At 43.4% G+C, this 27,528-nt stretch overlaps 1 protein-coding gene across 1 annotated transcript in view; it reads left to right on the forward strand.

Moving 5' to 3' along the window:
* LOC131271385 (solute carrier family 12 member 4) overlaps positions 1–27,528 on the forward strand; it is a 66,803-nt gene that overhangs the window by 26,736 nt on the left and 12,539 nt on the right. The window contains exons 2-11 of the mRNA XM_058272799.1: positions 3,900–3,967; positions 5,538–5,658; positions 6,411–6,544; positions 10,841–10,923; positions 12,499–12,601; positions 24,940–25,045; positions 26,484–26,613; positions 26,710–26,831; positions 26,918–27,000; positions 27,104–27,239. Of these exons, the coding sequence (XP_058128782.1) occupies positions 3,900–3,967; positions 5,538–5,658; positions 6,411–6,544; positions 10,841–10,923; positions 12,499–12,601; positions 24,940–25,045; positions 26,484–26,613; positions 26,710–26,831; positions 26,918–27,000; positions 27,104–27,239 (1,086 nt within the window). The remainder of the gene's footprint in view (positions 1–3,899; positions 3,968–5,537; positions 5,659–6,410; positions 6,545–10,840; positions 10,924–12,498; positions 12,602–24,939; positions 25,046–26,483; positions 26,614–26,709; positions 26,832–26,917; positions 27,001–27,103; positions 27,240–27,528) is intronic.

The following is a 27,528-nucleotide window of genomic DNA, read 5'->3' on the forward strand; positions in this document are numbered from 1 at the left end:
GGCGAGTCTTTGACCGGGGGAAAAATTCCTTGACTAAAGAAGGAAGGAAAGAGTTAAGAAAATGACCCACCACGGAGAAGTTTCGCCCAACAAAAGGCGAAGGACCGAAGGGACTGACCTAAGCCACCGGAAAGTACAACACGTCCGCCCATTTACCTAGCCGGGGTGGCTAGAATAATTTATAACATTTTAGTTCAACTTTTAATAACCATAAAGGGTGGCGTGGGTTAAAAATAACAACCGAGAAGAAGGCAAAAATGGTCCTCGTGAGAGCTGTCTAAAGAGAAAATATTTTGGGGTTGATTATCAATTGGTCTTTGCAGATCCTCGCTTCGAAGATGAGCAAGCATCTATGATGCGAGTTGAAACGTTCTACTGAAGTAGCTTTAACCAATCGATTTGCCAATCATTTTAAAATTTGTAAGCAAAACGGAAATTTAAATTGGATAATGAACGATTTCAATTTTAATTTCACTTCGGGATAACATACACTACACTTGCAAACAGTTAAATAAAAAAGATAAAACTATTGAGCCTTTTTTCATGTGCAAGTAGATATCAAACACTTGCGTCATTACGCTCATGTACATTCCGGTGGTTTTTTCCGTAAACATGTCATCCCAGCGCATCGGACACCGACACCCGACGCCAAACGACGAACATGACATTAATCCACCCTCAGAAAGCCGCAAGCACATCCTCCACCGTCACGAGCTGCAATTAAAGCGTTCAAAAACACACAAAAAATAAATGTAATCGAAATATCGAACGTTGCACGGTGCTGGTCATGTGCCGTGCAAGGTAACATGTTTGCACGATTGAATGCACTTCAAAAACCACTCTACAACATCAACCGAACGAAACGAATAAAACCAGGAGTGTACGTGTGTGTGTAAGTGTTTGTGTGCCAAACAATGGTCAACGCCGGTGGCAGCGATCAAATCCATAAAGGAAGCTCGTTTGCCTACGCAATGCAAGTCCTCTGCGTGTAGATTGATCGTTACACAATATCGAGTAAAAAAAGGAGTTGAAAATGAATATTCAGAACTGCTGGTATACCTTTGCGATTTCGTTCGCCAAACCCCACAATGGAACCAACGTATATACATATTTGCTGAAGCATTCTCGCAAACATTCCCTTTATCCTAAAGGGGTGCACAACAAATAAAAGACAAACAAATGCTGAAAACAAACAACAGATAGTTAAAAGATGGAATATTGTACCTTCCATCAGTTGACAAATACATCCCATCAGTTTGAAAACCTCAGTTTTATGCTGTTTGCACCCATTTCTTTCAGCGAATATTTATAAAAGTTATAAAAGTTTGATTCACCTGCACCCGAGTGGTATATTTTTAGAACTCTGGAAGCTGATTTAAGTAAACAAAAATGATAACATCCAGCATTGCACCGTGGAGTTTTTAAAAAGTGATAAATTTAGCTCAAAACAGTAAAATTGAACAAATAAGCTAATAAATTTATTAATATTAACCGTAAAGGAGCAGTTCAAAATCGATACAAATAATATTTTAAAAATTTCATTTGATTTGATTTTTGAACTTGTGTTATCGTGATTTACTGATGCGACCAACTCCAGCAAACTTTAGATATATTGAGTTTCAAAGTTAAAGTTTGAGTTTGAGTTTTATTAACACAATCAGATACATTCTCTCCACGATCCAAAATTTTTTCGCGATAGTTTGCTGATCTATTGATCAATTAATTGAAATGATTGTTGTTGAAAATTGACCTGTTGTTGGTATGTTCCGTTAATTTAATTGTTTCCTTCCCCTAACACTGATGTTATAAACATTATTTCGTACCGAAAAAACTATTCATCGGGGATCGAATTAGATTTTATTAGACGGATATTCCCGTTCGTCCTTCTGAGCTTTCGCAAAATCGATAAAGCCTGCTAGCCTGGCACCCTTCGGCACAGAAGTCCGCTCCAGTATGTCAATGCCGGTCCATGAATGGCTGCACGATTCGTTCATAGAAACCATTCGGCCAAACCCGGCCGCTTCCTAACGGTGGAATCCGACGTATCCGAACGGTTGCCCAATATGTGCTCATCGATGATTTATCGCCGTACTGTGCACATACATATTTATGGGAAAATTTATCTCCCAGTCGAGTGAACGTGGAGCTGACCGGTGAGGTTAGAACTAAGGGAGGGGGTAGCGAAAATAGATTTTCCGGTCAGTAGTATTCGCTACAGCGCCTTTGCTAACTGCGAGCAGGAAGCGTACCGGTTCGGAATCTTTCCGATGTCGCCGGCCATTTTGCTTGTTGGCCTAGTTTCCCTCAGTGAACCACTTTGCCGCAGCGATTCGTTGTTTTCTTTTTTTTGCCAGACGAGGCTTTTCCAAGGCCACACAAAAGCACGCACCCGAAGCGGTTTTGTTTTGCTTGCTAGATAATGAAAAGTCATTTCTCATTACTGTCGTTTTTGCGTATCGAAAAGGAGAACCGGGTTGTTATTTTTGGTGAAGCGTGAAGCGGCGAAGAAAACTGTCGCTAGGAGCCTCGCCGAGGACTCTTATAAGAGACTCCACGCGTACACCAACGTCCGAGCCTGTCAAGCAGTCTTCCCGAAAACACACTCCACATCTTATCGGATTCCGTCCTTCTTCTTCGCCTCTGCCGCCCAAACCATTGTACGCGTCGTCGAGCGCCCCCCGGCTCGGCCTTGCCAATATGTCTTCCGGGTGAACCCTATTACCGGAAGATCACAAACTGTCCACAGGCCGGCGGTTATTTATGGACAGTAAAGTTGTTTGGCTCAGCCTCGGCTACCTTTTCGGACGAGTCCCAGCTCCGATTAGCGAGACGTAATGTCCATCCGGTATCGGGCCCCGGACCAAATCCCGGACAACGATCGAATCGATTAGGGGTTTATGTGAAATCATCAATTCTCAATTTTTCTTTCGCTCCAAACTTTGGTTCATCTTACCGAAGGGGAAGAAAAATGCTCCTACTTCTAAGCTGTTTTCGTCCGCAGACGCAGTCAACGTTCCACTGTCGAAGGGTATTTTGTGTGTGTTGGAAACCGCGAGACGAGACGGTGGGGGGGTGAGAGACGTGTTCATTGAAATATGTTGCCAGACTGCTGACCCGATCTGACCCGCCAGGCGCCAGCATAATAGCTTGCATAACGTGTTTTATGAGTTTCGCACATTAACTACCGATTATTTGCGGCGAACCCATTTCAATAACCCGATCGAGCGGTTTCCGGGAGAGGGGGGGAGAATGGGGAATCTTGGTCCCGGCATATGTTTGGAATCAGCTACGGGGGATCGAAAAGGGGTTTGCGGGACGCAAATGTTCGTGTTTTCCTTTACTTGCGGTTAAGGAAATACCGCCAGCATACGCCGAAACTTACGAAACTAATTATCTCCAATGGTCTGCTCGAACAGGATTTTTCCATAAACATTCAAATAAATTACCTCACTCCAGGGTCAGGCTCCCCCCTCCCCGAAGTAGGTGGCGGTGGCAAACATTTCCAATTAATTGAATCGTTCACACACAATCCTTGAAGTAGCTACACTTGAGCACGTATCGTATCGCCTGCCCGCCTGGAGAGGTTGGGCGCGCGCGCAAGGAAATTACAAGAACCAGCACTACATTATTACCCGTCAGTACAAGTGCACTTAGGCCTACTCCGAACCATAAGGTCCTGTCGAGCCACCCTGGTCGAGTGCTACACAAAATGTTAATTAACGGCTCTTCGGATCGGTGCTGTCGACATATATTCAAAGCGATTGATTGGTCGAGAAGGAAGTAAATCTAGACCAACACAATAATAACAGAAACTTGGAAAGCTTCTATTAAATGTTACACATATTTTCTATCTTCTCAACGTTAACGTTTATCCTTCTATTTTTTATTTCTATTTTCAGGAGAACCCACCGATGATCAACCCTTCGTATCGAAAGATAAAATCGATACAAACCTGTTCCTTTACTCGGTAAGTTGGAACCGTTTTCAACAATCTCCATAATATAAATATGTACAATACTACTGTGGTTGATTATAAGTTTTGCGAATATTTTGAAAAAGGGTTTACTCTGTTCACCTGTTACTTAACTTTTTGTAAGTGTAAGTGAATCTATGACTCACGTTCATTAACCTAATTAACTAACTAATTTGTACAGCAAACAGTCTTGTGCTACCAAATTGGCAATTTTATTTTATTTGTTCAGTTGCTATAACACGGTATTTGTTTTAAGTAGATTCCCAACTATTCTTGAGTAATTGTAATGATATGAAGTTGCGAAAATGGGCAAATCTGAAAGATTGACTCAGTTAAAGTGCTTCGATTTTGTTAAAAAATAATATGACAAGACATGTAACTAATGTCAACTGTAAGTTGTTTTTTCCAACCTAACATAAAAAGGAGTATTTTTCCATAAACATTCTGACTTTAATGTTGTTTGATACAAAACAAAAACAATATATAAGGTTCTTTGCTACTGAATCACATAAGATCCAATCGATATTGTTTTTTCTGCAAAATATTGTGTTTTTATAAGTTTAGGAGTTTTTATAGCAACTAGAAGTAGTTTTTACATCAAATTTGTTTCATGCGATTTCCAGTATCTTAGAAGAGAACTTCAAAAAAGATGGTCATAACCATTGATTCAATCCGACGTTTTATTGCGATATAAGTATCTGAATCTGGTTTACAAAACCTGTTTCTATAAGGATTTTCTTCATAAAACACAGGTGTTGCGAAAAACACAACATTATAGTGTATAATCTATGAACTCATTAGAATCGTCTTCTTAGTTGCTGACAGGACGTCAAAGGGCAGCACCGGATACACCGCTTCCATCGTCGCCGGGTGCGATGTGATGTTCAATTCCAGTTCCAGCAGCTAAATTGCCCTCATTCACCTTGGCGAAGGCCACTTGGCTGTCAGCACTGTTTTGCGTGCCCACCACGTACCGCCGCTTCGATGGACTACGACAACATTGTCCTAGTCGCCGGAGCTGGAGGAATAATTATGGCTAGATGCTTCCTAGACTGAGGTGGCTGCGGTGTATGCTAGGATGGGTCGAGCTGTAAATCATTTATCATACTTTTCTCCACCGTAAGCACATCCGGTCCCGGCATGAGGTCCGGTGGCGTTGCCGAAGCAAGCTCGCGGCGGGACGCGATCCCTGGCGAGGTTACACGAGTTAATAGGGTTCATAAAATATTAAAAACGGTGTCAAAGGATCCCGGGTCCCTGTCATCCACCATTTGGTCCGCCTCTCTTGGTGTTGTTGTTTTGCGAGTCGTCTTCCAACATCCGAGGCGCGGTCATCTTCATCGCGATGAGCTTCAGACATAGGAGGTCGGATGTCGTTGAAGCATACACTCATCCTCCCCCCGGTAGATGGCACTAGTTCATGGAAAGCGCTGGACGTGCCGCGCATCGTTAGCGGTCACCAAAAATGATTAATATGTTGCCGACTTCATTTTCGTTCGCGGTGTCCTTTTGCTTCATCTACTTCTACACCGTCCTTAACGAGCTCCGTTCTGTTCTCCCGCAGGATGATATCCAAGAACGTCCACATGTCACTACGCTCATCTCGTCCCTGGCGAACTACTCGAATACGATTCCGGCACCGACCGATCCCGATGCCAAACCAGCACCTGCCGCCGCCCGAATGGGTAAGTACAAGCGTCACACACACATGCCCCCCGAGGGACACATTACTCCATAACCGTCGGAGTACCTTATCCGACTCAAAAAACACACGCCCTCAGAGGGAATAGTCGCGATTCTCTCTCGTACTTACTCGCTATCTGTGTTCACTCTGTGGACGTTGTAAAATTTATTTAGAACCTTTCCGGCCCGTTTAAACTTTAACTGTCACTTCGGGATAAGCTCCGCTGTCAACAGTATGGCCGTTAAAGGTCGAGTACCATGTGGTTACATTAAACCGTTCGTACTGTTTAACGATGGTTACAGCATCAATTCTGAGGCGTAAGGTACTCGTTAAGCTGATTGCAGACCTTTTTTTAGACAGCAGAAGCTGGAGGTTCCTCGTAATGTTAAAGTACACCCAACTTCTGTGGTCTTTAGTAGTTCAAACTCCTAAACCTGTACTAATAAAACTTAGATCAGTTGTACTAATTCCATATCTTGGTGTATTTTCTTTTACATTTCTCTACTACTGAAACTTTTATTCCACTTTTGACTTGTATTCTGATACCCTATATCTCTTTCCTTTTTCTTTCTCTCTATCTCTTTCTTCTCTTATCGGTACTAAAACTTATACTACGTTTTCCGGTGCTATGCATCGCTCGTAAAAACTTATCACTATCGATGAACACACCACCGCAAACCAACATCCCGGAACCGACCGACACTGGAACTAAACCTAACGCGCTCTACCCTTCCTTCCGACCCCGCGAAACAGGCACACTCATCGGTGTCTATCTGCCGTGCATACAGAACATTTTCGGTGTCATTTTATTCATCCGTTTAACCTGGGTTGTCGGTACGGCCGGTGCCATATTCGGGTTTTTAATCGTACTATGCTGTTGCTGTGTGGTAGGTGTTCCCGTAGCCTAAGTACTAACTATTTACACCCGTCAGTAGTAGGTTTCATTATCTCCATTGCACGCATAACGCAGCACCGTATGGTTAAGGCTTTCTCATTCTTCGTTTCATTCACTTTTCTTTTGTTTTATGCTATCGAAGTCATTAAAAATTGGAACGTGACAATATCATTCCAGAACCGTAGATCGGACGAGTCCTTCGGTTAAACAAACGACTGGTTAAGACGTGCTCCTAGGCATACTCGTTCCTTTCCAAAGCAACTCATAAATCATGATGGACGGATAGATAGACGCTTACCGTCGTTTGATTTATTACCCCTTGTATGGCTTTATTAAGGTGGCATCGTTCAAATCGTGCCATAAGATTTAAGTCCCGATACAAAAATGTTGGAATTACCCTGTGCCCACACCATACCACTTCACCAACACCCCGCATGAACACAGTAAATCCAGAATACTCTATTGAAATGCAAAACATGTTGAGGCACACCGATCCGAGCACGGCATCCCAGCGGGTTCTGCCTATCCCGAAAGCTGCTCAAAGTTGGTTAAATTATTCTCTAGGCTCCAGTAAATCGAACACACCCAGATAGACACACACATACACTTGGTGTTAAATTTACCAAAAGGCCCACGCACGCAAAAATCCGTTCGTGGACGCCGTTTGTCAGTTTTGGGTCCTGGGAAAAATCGAGGAGCTTCCACATTATGCCATTCGAGCAAATTCCGTGTTTGTGTGGCATGTGTTTCACTGTGTGGGATCGGGAGCGTGGGAGTCAAGATAGAATATAAAAAGTGGGTCATATCTAGGGGAATGCTGGTCATGTTTTATGTATGGACTTAATCAAACATTCATTTGCATATATGTGCGGAATCGGGAGAAACATCGTACCATCCCGGGATTGGATCGGTTTGAAATTATACCTATTTTTCTTCCCGCTCCCTTCCTGTCTCTCCCTCTCTCTTTGCCGCAGTCGTAGTAATTAATGAACACCCGAGCCATTTAAACATGGAAGCCACTCGCCCAAGCCGGGTTGTTTGCATGATCCGGTGGAGGTTCGATATTTTGTTCGAAATACTCGTCCGCCGTTCGATGCAACTTTGCTTTTAGTTTTCCCCATTCAATCGATATAAATTTAATCGTCATTCGGTGCATCGCTTGGAACATTCTGCTATTTTTCCTTCGGTCGGAGAACGGTTCTCGCCCGTGTCGACAAGCGAATCGACAACGGCATGACGAAGGTTTAATCATGTTGTGGTGCGTGCGCTAACGAAGTGCCGATTTTCCGCAATGTGCCAAAAACCACCGAAATGGGGTGTGCGTGTGTTTGCTGCCCTGGCCCAATGTGCTACATAATCAAGAGCCGCCTCCCACCCCTCCGGACGTCCAGGGTTCGGACAGGCTCTAATCTAATTAATGCTCGGTCCGCAGTTTGTCGACCCACGTGTGGGCTCGAACCGGCGTAGGCTGTTGGTGTGTCTTTTCTTTTTTTGTTTCATTTTCGTCCCATGCGACCTCCATTTGGAGTACTTTTCCAGGCGCTAAACCTGAACCGGACAGGGAAGGCTCGCGAGTGTAAAGGGGGGGGGGGGTGAGAATGGCCGCACAAATGAGCAACCCTTGTCAATGGAAGGGTAATTGCGGGCAACACTAGTGGAACTAAGGCGTCGGGAGGGAGAGGAACCGGCGTCGGAACACCCAAGATAACCGTTCATCCGAACGGTTTGAATGAATCGAATTAATCTCATCCCCACTGATTGAGCACTATCAATCAAAGGCAATCAGAGTTTCCCAGCGATGGCCTTGGCTTCAGACTAGGGGCTCTTTTCACACCGGCGGCGTGCCTGTTCATAATTATTCTCGGCTGCTCGAAGGACGATGTTTCGTGTGTAGCCTGTAGTCTCCTCGCCTAAAGCTAAACCTTTGCGTCATAGAGCTGGAAGATGGTGTGTTTCCTTGTAGCCTACCTCATGGGATTGAAGGAATTCTGCGGCTTTGCTGCGCAGTGACCTACATTTTCGCATTTAAATCAAAGCATCCCCGCCCCCGGTTCGATTGGAGAAGTTTCACCCCGGACTCCCGGCTCCAGTCTCTTGGGGGGGAAGGAATACGCCAACGGTCGGGAAGAAAGAAGCGGTTAAATTAGCGATAATTAATGATAGCGTCCGTTTCGTCAGCCAACGATCAGCAAAATCTGGTAAATCTGGAACGCGGATGCTAGGTATGACTCGATGCTAGGAACTCTCATTAACCTTAATGTATCTGCTATAATGATCTACAGCGGACGAAGGGTTCGACCGGATGATGCTAATAACAGTTTCCAAAGTCATGCTATTGATGGATTTCGCAGTTTCTGCAAATAACCAAATTTCACTAATTTCCAAATCCGTACTATCAGCGCAGATAACAACCAATATACATGCGATCAGCACTACATCACGCCGAATTAGTCGGTCCGATTCCCCTCAATAAACAGCGACGACTTCGGAGTAGCCTACTCCCTTGCGCCATGGTTATGCTCGATTGAAACGAACCGAACTGCTTGAACCGCGTGCTTCCTAATGATCCCGATGAAAAGGTTTGCGACAACAATGCCGACGGAACTTGCAGCCCTATCGGCCAGTATCTGCGTGCGGAGTATAATCCTATTACACATCATTTACCAATCCGCACACCGACACACAATGCCATCGCCTTCCATCGGGACAAAGGGGAAAAATGTTGACTTGCCAGCTTCTTGGAATGGTAGGCTACTTCACTTTCCCGCTGGACGACGGGCGATGTGGGCGGATGAAAGTCGTCGACATGTTTCGACGAAAACGAACTCACGAACTCCTCGGGTTTTCTCGATGAGGACGCCACTTCGCTTTGTCTGGCCAGGCGAGCGTAATGGGGTCGAGAACTCAATTTACTTCGTTACCGAGAGCATATTTTCCGATGATTTCCTTTCGACGTACGGAGAACACGCACCGGTCTCTTCCCGGGTTGCGATTGAACGGTTCCTTCGCAACTCGTTGGTATGGGGAGGAGAATTTCGAGACAATTCTAATGCGCACAGCATACGTTTTTGATCGTTCATTCCGTGAATGATTTCCGCCAGAAATGCGTAATTTATTTGACCCGATTCGACCGCTGAAGTCGTATGCCTTCGCTCTCATGATTTGGTGACAGAACCAAGGCATCGTCGGAAAATGTTGGTGACCACGTCGAAAACTACACTCAAGCCGAAGAGACGTAGCAGAACAATTACCAAGATACTCCACGTCCTTCTGACGTTCCTTCATGTACGAAAAACTCAAGATCTTGTCGAGAGGTCATAAAAAAGCCAGCTGCTTGGACCCATCCCTCTAACCAGTCGACCGTAAAGACTGACACATTCTAGTGCGGGTGAACGTGGCTGGCGAAAAGGAAAGCTCGTCATAAATAAATTTCAATCCATGAGAGCATCTGGAGGGATGGCCATAAATATGGTTCGAGCAGTAATGGTCGATTCCAACATGACGATGGTGTTCCATCAGTAAAGCTTAATTTGTTAGGGTTCTCGAACTCGAATGCGATCATCGAACTACATGCAGTCGACAAACGCGACATAGCGAAATTGAACCATTGTAAGTGTGTTAACTCATATCAAAACTTGGGGAATTGACCCAGAATTATTTCTTTGATAGTAATTTTGCCTAATCTCTGGTTTTCAAAATAGTAACCCTTAAAGTAGTTTAGTAACAACGAATAAAAATGTGTTAGGAGATTCTTTTAAGGGTCTAAACTGTAAATCTATTGACGGCTCCAACATAGCTCTACAAGATATGAAAAATACTGCCAGTAAACAGTGTGTTATAGTAATGGTTGTACAACCATATGGACTGTTCACATAAGGGTAATAACTCCTTCCCTGGTACAACGAGGATCCTTCTAACAATAGTACTAAGACGATACCCTGACCTACAACTGACTCATTTCTTCATCTAATCGAATCGAGAACCGAATTCAAATCATTGCCAGTATCAGTATCAGTATCAGTAGAATCAGTACAACTATCACCACAACCATCATCATCATCATCATCGTAATCGTAATCGCCGGCATGATCATGCTTGCCAGTAGGGCGTTGCTCAGTTTCAGGTTAAAGTTTAACAGGCAACTTCCAAAACTATGCTAATCATGTTCTACCCTTCCGGCCGTAACGATCTCACCGCCTTCCTGTTCCCGGGGCGCCGTCGGCCGGTATGAAACCACTTCTCGAAACCACCCATCGCCATCGCCAACATGGAACTTCGCGCGGCGCAGACCATGCTGACTGCCATTTCCATGTCCGCCATCGCCACGAACGGGGTGGTACCGGCGGGCGGCAGCTATTTCATGATATCGAGGTAAGTTTGGCACTCAGCACGCACTCCTCTAACCCTCTCTCTCTTTCTCCCTCCATACACTTCCCCCTCGGGGATGAAAGTGGGCCTTTGGATAGGTGCCAACAACAACAACCATGGACGCCGAGAAGATGTAACCGATCCGCTGGCAAAAGGAGCGCGCGCTGCCGCTTCGTCGATAAGAAGTTAAACTTTTGCGTTCCCGACCCGAAACTGTCAACCGAGAACTTTTCGGCCCCTTTCGGTTCTGATAAAGGCCGCTAACCCTGGTCCGGACTGGGCGTTAAAGAGGCCAACGTTTGGGGCGTTTGCTTTGGCTGTCTTGGGTTTTCGGATGGTCTTTTCCGTCGTTTCGGGCTAAACACTATCTTGATGAATGTCTTCCAATAACTCCTGCAGGCGCAATAGGGCGGAAACAGACTGAGAACCAGGCTGCATTGAGGCAGTAAATTAGCTTGTACGTTTTCTGTCGGGAAGAATGGTTCCCGGGCTGAGATAAAACTTGAATATGCCCTAGTTTGGTTTTAGTTTATTTAACTTCTTGATGGAAAGGTTCAGCATTCGTTACTGCGCAATTGCTTCAGCTTAAAGCTCGTTCTGTTCTACTTTCTTTTCTCACTTTACTTCCATCTATTGATGAAAATTCTCCTCATCAATTTCTAACGTTGAGCAAAGCCCCGTAATGTTACGCCTCCTTGCAAACGAGGACGGGTCCGGAAAGCTGGCCCCAACAAGGGAGGAATTTTTCATTTCCGACCCGAACGCACAGAATCGACTTTGCTCGAGCTTCGAAAAACGGATTCCACCCCCGGAACACTTGACCCAAACAAGCTCTGGGTGTGTACTGCGGTGGGGTGTAACCTTCAATTGACTCCTCTGGGGGAGCAGAAGAAAGCCACCCGGAAGGAAAACCTATCCCGTTGAAGTGACTATAAATAATTCGCAGCATAAAATATGCTGCCCCGGTTGTCATAACGGTGTCAATGCGTTTTTATTACCATCCCGGAGGGTCAGAAGAAAAGTCCCAAAAGGAAGCACTGAGTGGGGAAGGTCAGCTATTGAAGCGTAAAGTTGAATAAATAGAATTTCTACTGTGATTTTTGCCTAACGATCGATTCCGCCTGAAAGCTTGAAGGAAATGAAACAGATGGTAAAGGCTTTTTGGTAAAGATTTTTATTACTCTGATCAATCAGTTCCATCGCTTATATTATTTTTTTTATCAATCATTTCAGCACAAAGAGTAATTTTGAAATTAAGACCCGGATCTTTGAAACTCATCGTCGGAAGTTGTAGAAAGAATGCTCATCAGTGTTGATGAAAGATATGGAAAAACGCAACAAAACTACAGAAACATTTTAAAAACATTCACATAAACCAGGAGAGCAACAATCGTGAAGAAAAAGCTAATGTTTGATCAACTTTTGCCCGCCTGATCCGCGGCCCCTATGTTTCGCTATGAATACTTTTCTAGCTTCTAAGCCTCGGCGGACCTCGAGAAACAAAAATGTGAACAAAAGTTGGCGTCAAAGTTTACTAATCAATTCCCTTTCCGTTCGTTGCCTCCTCCCGCTGCGCAGATCGCTGGGGCCCGAATTCGGTGGAGCTGTCGGGATGTTGTTCTACACTGGAACAACTTTAGCGGCCGCCATGTACATAGTCGGTGCGGTGGAAATCGTGCTGGTAAGTAACCATTCCGTTCGATAATTTTCCTTTTCTTGTTCCACCCCGAATCCTTGTGCGTCTTCATAATTTTTCTTCCCTAGTTTTTCACCCCCCTTGGCTGGGCTCGCCTTCATTGAACTGTTCGTTAGGCCATTTCTTTTGCCATCATCTGGCGGGTGTTTTTTTCCTTTATGTGCAAAACTTAACCACCGAAGAACGGCGTGCACGTTTGGTCTCCATGTTGTTTGTCATGTTTGGCTGATTGGTGACCACCGGGAAAAGCAAACTTGCTTTTCCTTCCCACCCCGCCCCGAGTGAGTTAGCTTCGCAAGTGGGACCAGTATGAGCTACTGCCCAGGCCGTTCAATTAATTTCCATGTTTTATGGCGTCGGTAACCTAACCGCTACAACAACAACAACAGGTGCCCGAAAAACGTCGCTCCCGGGGGGTAGTTCGTTCGTTCGAGAGCGACGGAAAATGAGAAGCACAAAAATGGAGTTTTGTCCCTTAACGACTTCCATAAACCAAGTTATGGTTTGCCTTTCCCGCCGTTGGGTATTTCCCGAACAGGAAAATAACTGCAAATTTAGCGAGCAGTAAAGTTGTTTGCAGTTGTTGATTCGTTAATGGTAATCTGAATACGCGCACTTGTAAAGTTTTTTTATAAGCTTCGTTTCATGAATTCGCATTGGAGTAAACCTGTATTGGCATACTTATTTCATGCAGACTCGTTTCTGTATTTCATTTGGTATATTGTAAATTAATTTTTAATAATAATGAACAAATGCTAAAACATCATGAAGTTGTAGCTTTCTAATGATCTACTTTTATTATAATTGAACTAAGATCAGTCTCATCTAAAAACTTGCATAGAATATCAACCACTACTGATATCTTACCAAGCAATCAATTTAAAACAAATCAATATCTCTTACCAGGTCGTTTGACTATTCAATGAATGTGTTTAAAGTTTCTTACTTTTGTTCCACTCTCGTCTATATTTTAAACGATTTTTATATCTTGCCTGCAAAAGATTGAACTTATTTTTCGATAGTTCATTTGTCAAAACAATATCTACTTCATCAATAAATAGCATCTTCTACAACGAAAGAAAGCATCTTCTTTCACAACGAATGCGTTATGGAAAACTATGCTCCATAGAACATGGCTCAAACGGATTAAGAACGGGACATTTGAAGGGGAAGAAAAAAGATAACTAAAAGGGAGAAGCAAACCGAACTGACGTCCTAACTCGTTCCGAGCTTTCCACGCTGCGATGTGGTCCAAGGACGACTACCCATGACCCAGCAGAGCACGTTCGCACGAAGCGGAGCGTTCAGATGGTTTAACATCTATGATGGTTTACATACGCTTCGTCGTGGTGATTCAGCTTCGCAAAGCACATTCCGGAGCGGGATGAATCTGAAGCCCGCGCCAGCGTTTGTCTTCTCTTTTGCTATCTTTGCTTTATCCTTAACGATTTTTTCCGGGACTCACTTTCTAACCCGCCCAGATACGCTGTAAGCGCCACGCAAGCTTTCACTTAAAAACACCCTTCGGACGGTGCACGGTGCTGCTTGACATGCCTCCCGGGCCAGAGTGCTGCTCTCGGTGCGGCAGACAAGCTTTCTCCCCCAACTCACGCTGGCCGGGTTTTTCCCAAGGTGGAAGCAAAAAAAAAACAACACCGATACCGAGGTGTTGCAACCAAGGATAACGTGTTGGCATGAAACCCGCCGACGGCAACTTTTACTTTTTTGCCACTTTTAATTAAAATCTCTCGAGCTCTTGCGGGGGGTGGCTTGAAGTGTTTTTAGGTCTTTTTACGTGTGTGTTTGTGTATTTTCACCAAAAATGCAAGACCCGGTCTAGCCGCGGTCTCCTGAAGAAGTTGATCGATGCCGCACCGAGGTTTGGATAAAAACAGAAACAAAGAAACAAAACTAAAGTTTCTTCGAAATACCTCGAGCATCTTGCATTCCCGAGTTTCAATCAGAAGAAAACAAATCAATTTCTGGATGCCATGGAACCGAGGCGTGTGGCAAACCTCGCTTCGGTAATCTTCGCCAATTCTTTCAGCCTTAAGCTCGCGGTTTTACCTTCCGTTGCGCGAAACAAAGAACTCTCACGCATCGTTTCATCGAGACGCGGTGGAAAAAGGGGTTACGTGATGAAACCCGGGTACGTGGTAAAATCCTTGGCCTTGGAGATATTTCTTTATCCTTGGAAAAAGGAAAAGGAAAACCCGTTCCACGCCGATCAATATGAACGCATATTGAGAGCTTATCATATGCTAAAAGAAAGCCCACAAGCGTTCCTAAGCATCATCTGTTCGTTTCCTATTTTTCATTAAAAGATGTTAGATTAAAGTTTAACAGCATATGTTTGCTTTAATTTAATGTTGAAAGTTTCCACATTATAGCTTCTAAAATCACGTAACAGTTAGCTTTTTATGCATCTTATTTAGTAGTTTTTTCACATTATGTTTATGTTGGTCAAGAGTATCAACTTTAACATTTTTTCATTCATCATTGCTCTGTTTCAAAAGCATACTAGCAAGTTTGGTAGAACCAGTACTAAAAATCAGAAGTGTTTCGCAAGGTCAAAAGTTAATTTCATTGCCGGAAAATTGTGTCCCGGTTGCGCTGTTTGGCGAGGCGCAATCCAATTCGGCCTAAAAGCTGCGCCAGGCAAGGACAAAACATTAACCGCAGCGAGGGCAAACATCAAACAGCAATAGTGCGGCACTAACTGCCTCTTCTTCACCCCCCTCAACCACCGTTTCGTTCGGTTCTGCGCCAGTGCCGGCGGAAATCCGGTGCCTGTTGGGAATATTTAATTGAATTAGGAACTAGGCATTCGGACAGAAAACGTGTTCAACAAGCCAAAAGGCTCCAGCAGCACCCCAAAAACAACAAAAAAAACAACAGAAACAGCCCACTAACCAACTCCAATTTCGCTGATGCTGATCGGCGGGGCACAAAGTTTTCCACCTCACTTGCGCCAGCCACCGGAACCCGGCGTCGCTCGGTCGTCCGAAGCGGGGTATCGATCCGGATTCATCCGGGAGTTTGTTCGATTGGCTCAATGACTCAGGATGAGAGGCGTGGAGTGGAGAAGGGTTGAGGCGGGTGTCGTTTGCACCGTGATCGACGTTTATTAATACTCGATTGGTTTCACAAATTTCGGCTCGGCGAAAAGAATGAATCCGGTGGAGGGCGTCTCGAGCGAAAGATCAAATCTTCGCCCGAGGCTCAAAAATCGATGTCTCGAGTACATTTGAAGCGTCCTTCTTCGTTGTCTCAAAATAAAACTCTTGGACGACGCATGTTCAAGAACTCTGCCGTCCCTGAAGTGCTAAGACGGCGAAGTAGTGTCAGGAGAAAAGTATCAAATCCCCAATCAATCGATAGATAGGTATTTTACATGTCACTTGTACATGAATGCAAGAGTTAATAAAGAGTTTATAAAGCAAAAATAATAGAGAGTACTGATCAGCAACGAATAGGTTTGATATACTTAAATTACATCTCTATCAAAGAATACCAGTAAAATCTAACGAAAATTCTAGGATCAGTTGTATAATAATCATCACAGAATTATTTTGGGAAATTTTGAGTATCGATGTTGTTTTGAAAGAGAATAATAAAATTGGTTTAGAAAACCTTGTATTACAAATACATTTAATTTAAATATCATGTAATTTTTTAAACAATAATATAGAGTTGATTTTTTAAATTTTCTTTTCTTGACATGAATTAATTTATTTCCCTCTTTTACTCAAACACAACATTGTGTTGATAAATTCACTCTTCAGAAAAACGTTTTCACCGCTGCGTTTCTGTCGTGTCGACAATCGGCATTACTTTCAAGTGGTTTTGGATCCCTCCCTCATTAGTTCTCCTGTCGCGAACCACACAAAAATCTCGACACGGCCATAACTTTGCGGAACCGGTACACACCCACCTCAGGCCCAAAGACAATCAGGTTTAATTAACCTAACGTCGTTATTTACAACTGCATGCCCCGGGTGCGGTGCGGGTTCTCAGCCAAAAGGCCGGGCTGCGGTTATGTGTGGTAGCCTAATTAAAACCTATCTGTCTCCTCGAACGTCCTGCCCGGCGCGCCGGAAACGAACGGGGAAACAAAAAGACACCAAATAAAAACAAATGTCTGCAGAATACACTCAACCGCCGGGTCCAGAACACACTCGAGATAAATTAAAAAGGACCGACCCACCCTGCGTCAACGGAGGTGAATGTCAATTACATAGCAGAAAATATTTTACCTGACGCTGCTGATGTGTTTTATCTTCCTCCGTCCAACCACCATTCGCTTCAGCCTCTTATTGTTGTAATGTACTCCACTTTAGTTTTCTTTCTTTTACCGACGTCAAAACCGTCCGTTTGATGTAAAATAAGAGACTGAAATTTGCTGAAAAATAGCGCATGTTTGCTTCTTTTTTGCGACCATCAGTGAGGCTCAGCAGCAGCAGCTGGATTGTTTTGAAAATTTTCTTAATTAAGTTTCACTTCACTATCACTCTCTAGGCCTGCCTTGGCATCCGTCATCGGCCATCGATCGGGCACGGGCCAGCTGGGATAGCTCTAATGATATTTACTCAATTATCTCCGCTTGGCGGGATACTGTTTTTCCAAACTTCCAGCGGGTCTGCCTATCGGATTTAATTTTTTGCCAATTACTTGATTTTGTACAGACACTTTCAATATCACTCGTGAGATGAAAAACAACTTACTTTTTTGTCTACACAGTTAGATAACAAATAACGTTTGTTAAATCAAGAAAACTCTTAAATTAAAACAGCTTTTAACACGTTAACTGCCAAGCGTTTTTCGCACAAATTTTTGGTACAATTTTGTTTAATAAAATGTGTTTATAACATTTATTAAACCAACGATTGTTGAAGGCTAAGCAAAAACTTAGCTTCCCAAAGAATTGATATTAAATATTACTATAATTTTTATGTTGCATTTTCATTTATTTATGGGTCAAAAGCTTTTCAGAACTTATTTCTGCTGTCACCCACTTTTGGGTAACATGGCAGTCAACGTGTTAAAGATGTTGTTTTAAAATCTAAAACGTAAACTTTAAGACAATAATTAGGCATTTAGTTGAAACTAAAAAACAGACGATGGAACTTGTATATAAAAAGCCCCACACAAATCCTTTTTAAGCACTTTTGCGTACTATCGATCCATTTCGGGGGTTGTTTCGAGCCGGACGAGCCGTAAATAATCGAATGAACGGAAGCTTCCCAGCAGCTATAATGTCATTAAAGTACGCAATAATAGCCAATATCGACGCCGGTCTCTCGGTGTGCTCACTGTGACCCTGCTACGGCTATATTCCCACCGGATGTCGCGCCTGCACCGGAAGGCTGAATCGTCCTTTCGGTACCGGCTCGTTGCCTCATCCTTTTACCACTTCCAATTCATCCTGAGTAGCCTTGAGATGGCGTTCCTTGGTGCTAGAAACGCCAAAAAAAAGGAGCAAAAGAGATCAACATTCCCGCACACCGCAAAATGTTCGGCTCGAGCTCGACGAAACGGGATTTACCGAAAATGTACACCCTGTGCCCGCATCGAATATTCATGTATTCGCGAATTGTCATACGAATCGCGCATGATTCTCGATAGCTGTCACCAATCCAATTTTCATCTCCATCAGTTTTGCGGCAAACGTAAAAAAGAAAACCAACCCGTTGCCCGGTTTTATTGCTTCATCGACTTGCGCCACCTTGTTTTGACACCGGTTTTGACACGTTCCCAGTTACGTCTCGCGTAACCTCAAAACCATCCTGGCCTCGGATTTCACGCCTTGATCCTTGGGCGCCTATCGCCGGTGCCGATTGTCGATATGGAGCAGCTAACGCCTCGTAATGACGGGCCTGACAACTTATGCAACCACTTTGATCGGCCATTGCAGCATCCGGAACCGGTTGTTTATGCTTTTCCATTCTTTTTTCCCGGGACAGATTGCTCGCCGGAGACGCCCACCGTGAAATGCAAATGCAAACGAACCAAGACAACGGAGACCACGGCACACATACCTTGTGTGTGTATGTGAGGGAGTGGGTGTGAGATTGCTGGTTTGGTCCTTCGTCGGGTCCTCTGTGGTTTTGTACTTTATTGCGGCCCGCCAGCGAAAGTGGTCCGGCTACACTGGTCGCCTTGTGATTGTCGGTTTCATCCCCGGGTTTCGGGTTCCTCTTCCCGTGTTTGACATTGAGCGTCCTTTTGAAGGACCTTTGTATCCGAGTTGTTTTTCTTTTTCTTTTTTTTGCGCGCTCCTGAACCGAAGCACTTTCATCTAGTTTTGCAGATTCTTCGGGCAGGCAGGATACCACTTTTCTCCGTAATCCACGCAATCATTTCGCCCGGAACGAACAACGGCACCACCCGTACTTATGGCGGTCTGCCTGCACAACCTTCTGGCCTCGATGGGGTGAAATTTAAATTACATTTTAGACTGACCACAAAGCACCCGCAGGCTTCCGTACACATCCTATAATGTTAAAAGGATAACGGTTCGTTATCCCCTACGCACAGTAGGGATTGAGTTTGGATGAATCTGGAACATAAAATATCAGGAGTGCTTAGTGCGCCTCTTAAGCCAATTTTGAAGCAAACCCAAACAAAAACAGCCTCAAATTTAAGCCAAAATTCGCGAACCCCTCGAAAATTAAGTGATAACTTTATCTAAAAAACATAGTAAGTCTTGCATTTTTTTTTGTATTAAAAGGCAAAGTATAACACATACTGTGAGTATGTTAAAAGAGCTTAATTTGTTTCATTTAAACCTAAAAGCACCGGTCACTATGACGCATATCATAAATTTTGCAAACTTGTTCGGAGATATTAAAACATTCTCTTGCAATTTTGCACAATTTTTTCAATCGTATTTTTCCTAATCGAAGCAATATCATAATTCATAACTTTATACCTACCAAAATATTAATGAATTTCATCCTGAATGTTTTATAGTAAATTCCAACTGTGCGTTTGAAAATGTTTAACACAAGCCGATGATCAGAAGATAGTAGTTCAAAACAAATTCAAAATTATATTTACACATCGCGCAGCAGCTCGCCAGAAGCGTAAGAACAGAGCTTTGGAGCATTCATTAAATAATGTAGGCTACGCACACAAAAATATGAAGCAATCTAAACTCCCCCCCCATCGGGACCACCACCCGGTTGCGCTTTTCGTCTCCACCGCACCGAAAGGGAGACCGGTTTCGCAAACGTTTTTCCGACCCGGTCGGCTGCTTCGGCTGACCTTTCCGGCAGGACAAACAACTCAAGCACTAATGCCAAGCGGACCAGACGATCTTGCCCATTGTGGGAGGATGGGTTTTGAGAACTAACTACGACCGTGAGACAGGAGCCAGGCGGAAAGTGTTTGTTTTGCGCCAAGTTGAGCCTCCCGAATTAATTATCATGTCCGCTCGCACTGAACGGTATCGCTTTTTTGGGGACGGGAGGGGTGTTACGAGTTTTCCTTAACATTTAACTGGGAATTTGCGAAGTGTAAATAAATTAGCATGAAGTATTTTATTATCCTATCGCAGTACAACCTCATTCCAATGGGCGAAAGAAAAATTGCAAATTGATTTCCAAGTATGAAGGCTCGTTGCTTCAAACGTTTCGTTTCAGAAAACGTGTTGGGAGGTGAAACATCTCCTCAACTAATTAAGCTACACGCGGTAAGCTTCAAACAAGTGCTCCAGCCCTTGAGGGCACACACTTTTTTACAAAACAACACTCTTAAGAAGTTCGAAACGGTGGTTGTTGTTTTTCGTTATAATTTAATAATGTAAAGTAAAGTGTATGTTTTCTATTTCATTAGTTTTTATTTCTTTATTGATTTATTTACCTAATTTACTAATTGAATTATTTACCTAATTAAATGAGTAATCATTTACAGTTATTATGATCTGTCTGGGAATAAACCGTCAACCAACCAACGTTTCATGAAAAATTCAAAAAATTGTTTGAATTGTTGTCTTTTGGAGTCTGTATATTATCATTTAAAACGTATAAATCAAAAATGACGCCGTTTCGAAAAAATTGTGACATAACTCCAGAAACATAATTTTGCTAATTGTATTAGGTTCAACAATATGAGGTATTAAAAACCAAATTAAAAAATATGAAACACAATTGTGAGAATTGGATTTAAAACTCTATCAACTACAAGGGAACAACCAAAACAGAGAAGAAAACAGAAGAATTGCAGTAGTTTGTGGTGAAAAACAATCTACTATAATTTATGTATGTCTGAGTTTTGTTGTATTGTTTGTGTGACCATTGTATCGTCATTTGTGACCATTGTGTGTTCAGGCCATACGATTTGCATTTTAAATTGTTTATCACAGTAGTCCCACACTGTCCTACGAACCCTCATCAAGTGGTTGTCTGTATGTGCTAGGAGAGTAATTTCTCTATTAGCTCAACAATAAACAACGCGAATATCCTTCCGACATGCACGAAAAATGTGCCTCATAAACAATGACGAGGATGCTTCTTCCGCCCCGATCGGAAGCGGCAAAGCATCTTCCCATCGCTTTGGAGGAATGTTGTTCCACAACCGTTTGTAAAACCTCTTTTTTCCAGCTGAACGAAGAACGTTTACTTCCTGTGGCGTTTATCCTGTCTGCTTATATTTCATGGGGTTTTCTTTTTGTTCTTATATTTCCAATGCCTCGTCGTACTGTCTACGATTTCCCTGTCAACTTAACAAATCGTCGTTTGGCGTTCAGCGTCTCGTTCCAACTGCGTCGTCACTTTCCGCCTTCCTTCACCCGCTTTTGATAAACTCATCCACTCAATTATCGCTACCGTTAAAGCGTCTGCGTTTTCTGCCGCGAAAAACAAACCGGTAGAAATTCTGACAAATTCACCCCGCCTGGGAAAAAGGCTACGGAGCAGTTAAACGCCCTGCAAGGGGGTGGTGTGGTGCACCCGTTTTTCTCCCACCCTGGACGCCTCGTTGAAAGAGCGCAATTGTGAACGGGCGTATTTTCCCACCCGCTTACTTTCACCGGTTTTATATTTTCTTCCTTCACTCGTATTTTCGAACGTCCCGGGTAAGCCGTCACCCTCGCCCCAAAAGTTAATCCGATTACCGACGGAAATCTTAACTGCTTCGCCGTCTTTTTTTGGCGTTGCGAAAGGAAAAAGGCGATGGCGGCGGCCCTTTTTTCCCGGCCCAACAAGACCATGCGCCGGAAAGGATGTACTTCATCGCCATGATCGGGGCTTTTCATCGCTCGCTACCGTATTCCGGAAAATACAGCCCGACTTTTTGTCTTTTCATTCTGCCAGTAAAACCCAAATGTTGGTGCGTTTGTGTGCAAACCGAGTGCTAAGGAAAGGGGGGGGGGGGGGGGGAGAGCAAAACAACCTTTTCGCCGTTAAATGAACGGCGGTTTAATAAATAATTTTCCGATTACATACATCTCCCAGCTTTCTCGTCGAAGCTGCATGCGTGTGCTGGTTGATGATTGAAAATGGTTGAAATCAGAAAATAGAAATCTGTAAAATAAAACCACCGCGAAACTGCATACACTCCTCGCAAACATTTTTTCGCTAATGAGCTCCGTTGGCTGGAAATTGTTTGTCTTTTTTCCGAATTTTCTCTCCAACCAACGCATGGAAATCACGATACCAAATGTTGCGTCGGCAGTGTTTGGTTTCGGTGCTGCGGTGTGTCATCCGTTTGCTCCTTCTCCATCCCATCCCAAAGTTGGTGCCGTCGACCGGAAAATGAGCCTCGAAAATTGCGTATTAGATAATAACATGTTTCCCAGAGCCATACGGTGAAAGGAAAAAACAGGAAATCAGGATTGAAATGGAGCAGACGGGAAAAACCAAATAAAAAGTTCGTCAACGCGCCGAAGGAGGAGAAAAATTAGCCCACATCATTAACCGCCATAACTGCAACGCTTTCTTCGCGTTCCGCGGGAAAAGCCCTTCCACACGCTACGGTTGAAATTACACTTCACATCGCGCACAGCGATGGCCGACAGGAAACAATACTAATAAGCATTACGGACCCCTCGGGGACAGATCGCCGCCATTGCCAGCCACGGATCTTCGCCTCGCAAATGCAAGAAAAATCATCCGAACGTCGGAGTGGGTAACTGTTATTAAAATTTTAACTTCTTTCGCTAAGCCCTCGGCTTCATCGTTTTGCGAGTACTTTACTTTACTCCTCAACGGTTCAAACCGTTCCCAGCACGACGGGGATAATGGAGTGCCAGGTAGTTTCGGTTTGCGGTCCACCCGGTTCGTTGTTGTTTTCATTTCTTCAACAGCTCCCACGCTTCGGAATGTTGCCCCGGGAAATGTCATTTTTAAATCACCCGAAACAACCCCCTGGGAAGCGCCACGTCCTCTCAGGGTGGACGTCGAGTCGGAGTCCTTCCGTTAATTGAAGTTTGTTGCAAGAAAGGCCACTCGCGTCTCGCCCTTTATTCTTTTATTTTCTAATAATGTTCACCGGGCCAAAAAAAGGGAATCGAAGAAGGGTTCACACGAACTGCTTAATTTACCTTATGCTTTTTTCCACCCACAAACCCGACTCCGAGCGGACGTCGGGTGGAGTTGGGTACCGGTTTTTGATGAGCACCGAAGGTTCCAGCCTCCATCCACCGGAGGGGGTAGTAAAATGGGCATAAACGGCAACCTTTTGGGAGGTGGTTGTTTCGATCCCCGAACCACTTGGAAGACCTTTGCCCTTTTCGAGGGTTCCGAGAAAAGGGAATTTTCACAGGAATGCGAGCTCCTTCGGATTTGCCATGGTTTTGCAGCACGCAATTACGTGAGACTTTTGACACTTCTTCCGACGACCGATCCGTCATCGGGCCCCGGAAGATGATTGCGCACAACGAACCCGCTTCCCGGTAAAGTGTAGCAGCTGGTGGATTGACATAGGCTTAAACGCACCTCCGAGGACCTTTTCCACGCTCGGACGAGAGTTTTGCCATTTTACAAATGGATGATTCTGTACTCGGTTTGCTTTCCGTACGCTAGGTTTTTAGCTCTAACTATATGGACGGCTGAGACAAATGAAAAACAAAAGCTTTTTCACTAAGAATTTCGGTAAACCTTTTTTATTTTAAAGATACTATCTACCAATTAATCGTGTCTAGTATATTAACAAATTTAGGCTTTCGAAACAAAAGATTTCATTTGCTATCCAGAAAATCGAACAACTAGTCAACAATTATATCAAAATGGATGTATTTTATGTCATTGATTGTAATAACTTCCAGAACTGGTGGCTGCTATTAAAATTTACACTACAACATTAATGTATAACTTGTGTTCGATGAATTAACAAACAAAACATATGAAATATGCAATATGAAAATTGAGTAGATAAAGTTGACAAAAAGAACACTAAATGATTCAAAATTAAAAGAATGAAAGTCGGGCGCAATTAAAGGACATAAAAAATGACAAAACACTTTAAAATTAAAACTTCATGTCAGTCAGTTTATCGCAATTTTGTTTGTTTTAATAGCAATTATAGTTGCACGCTCCACAAACAAAAGCACAAACACGGAAAAGATTGTTTGGGAAATAAGGGAAAAGTAAATTCTTGTAATTCTTTTACAAAGAAGTGTTACAACTTTTCCTTTTGCTCATACTCTTAATTTGACTTCTGATTTAACTCTTACATGGTTCGGTAAGGATGAAACAGGGTTCTCGTTAAAAAACTTTACCATCATTCGAGAAAAAGCTACACACTTTTAACGAACAAATTGATTGACTTATGCAACTCCAAATGTTTGCATCAATATAAAAGCATCAATATATATTTTATCAGTGTCATGTATTCTGTTTTAATAATTGAAACACTCAAATTTTTGTCAAACCTATCAACATGATCTTATCATAGATCGTTCAAATCGCAATCAGCGGAACCAACCCCATCGGGTCAGCTGATACCGTGAGCGACATATTACATTACAGGCTAACTCAACAAGACAATCTTGACACTTGAAATCAATCCATGATCGATGTCCGATGTCCAACCCCGTTCATCGTCCGCCACTCGCGCGACACTTCCAAATCGTTTTTCGTCCGCCCGCCCCGAAACACGCCGCGGATGACAGCCATGTCCGCACGCGATGTGGCGGCGTCGGCCGACGGTAATTGAGATTGATTAATTTCCAATCCGAATCGGCACACTCGGTTCGGCAGATGCGTTTGCATATGTTGCCGGTGCTACCATTTTTGATTTTGTCTGACGCGTTGCTGTTCACATGTCCACATGGTTTTTCCCTCGCCCCGCTCTCTCACGCCACTCTTTTACCCCTTTTGCAGACGTACATGGCGCCCTGGCTTTCGATATTCGGTGACTTCACCAAGGACGCGTCGGCGATGTACAACAACTTCCGCGTCTACGGTACCGGTCTGCTGTGCGTTATGGGTGAGTACCACGGTAGATTTTCTTCCGTGACAGTGTTTTATCTTATTTTCCAATAAACGGACGATGAAAATTGCATGCTTACAACTCCATAGTGGTTTCACAATAAATAATGTATTGGATAAAAAATGGACAAATTTTCATCGGCCATAAGAAAAGAGTTAACCAAGCTAATTGAATGAAATAAATTTTATTGTAAAGTTACATTACTTAAATATCTTAAAAAAATATTCCGACAGCCAACAAAGCAAGCAAGTCTGGCTTGAAAAAAAACTACAACATCCATGATGGTCACGTTGTCGCGATTTTCCGAAAACACGTTTGATAGGACCTTTGGGTCGTTTTGTTTGAGTAACTGGCCTCGATCGACACATCTGTATAACAATGTCTATCTTGTCTAAGTTTTTATTAACTATAAAAAAGTCATTTTTCATTCTACCTGTCTTTAAGGCCTCTGCTTTAATTTGGGGTCCTAGAGCTCCTAAGTGACTTAATAGTCAAAAATCCAAATCAGTTGAGTTTGTCGTACAGGAAATGTCTCACAACAATAAACAATTATAATAAACTTTATTCGTTGTAATATAAAGCTGGAAGTTTTAACATATAATTAAACTTAGTTGGTTTAATATTTTGGCCACAGCGGATTCAATTTAAATGATAAAGTTGTCAAACTTGACCTGAACTTAAAAGAAATTAAAAGAAGGAAGGTTACTAACGTTTTCCGTTTTCGTATGAAGAGTTGTTAAAATTTGTCTATTTTTTAATGCAAACGATAACGCAAAGTCTGCCTTAGTTATATTAGACGGTTTCGAAGATTACCTTTTGGGGATCTTCTTTCATTAGTTCTTGTTGAAAATGAAGTATTTTAAAGCCCCTCAAAGATTCCATTGAAATTCAATAGAAGTTGGTTTAAAATCTTTTAGGCTTACTTAAAGCATTCTTTATTGAATATAAGGAATCTTTTAGGTGAACTTATTTATCACACTTCTTCTAAATAATATATGAAGGATGTATGCAAGACAAATTGCACCTTTTGGACTTTCTATTGCTCGTGCTTTGTTTTGAAAAACACACCACGGCCAGACCCACGCCGGTGATAAACGCTTCTGGTCGTAAATCATTCGCCCTGGAATGCTTTCTATCCAACCAGCTCGCCCGGCCTTGAAACGAACCAGCGAACTGGTTGGCCAGTGAAAAGTCAGTGATAAATCACGTCCAATTCGTCCAATTTGTTCCGAGTGCTCCTCTGGTAGAGCTCCTCTTCTCTATCCAGGCCTCCAAAGACTAGAGTAACCGAAGCCATCCGCATAGGACCATTCGTGGTTTGCATTGGCACGGATTTTGGCTCGCCTTGACCATACGCGCTGCACTTCCGATGCACCTGATGATGTAATTTCGATGCCACTAACGCTACATTATGTTTCCTACCTTCTCCACGCAGGCCTGATTGTGTACGTCGGCGTGAAGTTCGTGAACAAATTCGCCACCGTCGCCCTGGCTTGTGTCATCTTCTCGATCATCGCGGTCTACGCTGGCATTTTCGATAACATCGACGGCAACGACAAGCTATTGTGAGTACCGCTCCGGTGTGGGTCAGGTCTCGTCACCTCCCTCCTGTACCTTCATTTTACTTACGTGTATCCTTCCATTTCACATCCCCCAACCAGCATGTGCGTACTCGGAAAACGACTCCTGAAGGATGTAGCCGTCCCGAACTGCACCAAGGACGAGGGTGGCGTGCTGTGGAACTACTTCTGCGAGGCCGGCGAATGTGATCCGTACTTCAAAGGTGCTTCACACACCCGCATCGACCCACCCCTGGCCGCTTGATTGACATCCTTCCTTCTTCTTCTTCCCCCTCCCGTATCGTTGCAGAGCAAAACGTATCGCTGGTCCGTGGCATCAAAGGTTTGAAGAGTGGTGTTTTCTTCGACAACTTGTTCCCATCGTTCCTGCAGGTGAGCTATCGATTGCATCTGCCCTTTTTTTCGTACATGTGCACTCAGTCGAATGCCTGCTGGAGACTAATTCGTTTTTGTTCATTTTTTATTTCACTCACAGCAAGGACAGTACATTGCGTACGGCATGGATCCGGACCACATCGAACCGCTCGACCGTCCATCGTACAACCAGGTGTATGCTGACCTTACGACTGCCTTCACGATTCTGATCGGTATCTTCTTCCCGTCGGTAACCGGTAAGCATTGAAGGATCGATTGAACAGAATTGAAAGCATTTTCTTCGACTTTGAAAACATGTGCAAGTTGCCTGAAGAGAAAAAACGCCAATAGGGTTTCAAATATCTTCATGTGTATGCCATTTAAAGCAATTAACGTCTGTGGAGTGAAAAAGTAAGAGTAGTAATTGATTCCATCTTTTTATGGATCAATTGAAATTGATGTTTTAAAAATGACATAAGGTTTTCGAAGTATTAAAAGAAAAAACAGCATAGTATAAACCGACTTTTTTAGCTTACACTCAATATT

This window comes from Anopheles coustani, chromosome 3 (assembly GCF_943734705.1).
Source record: "Anopheles coustani chromosome 3, idAnoCousDA_361_x.2, whole genome shotgun sequence".
In the NCBI taxonomy this organism is placed as follows: domain Eukaryota; kingdom Metazoa; phylum Arthropoda; class Insecta; order Diptera; family Culicidae; genus Anopheles; species Anopheles coustani.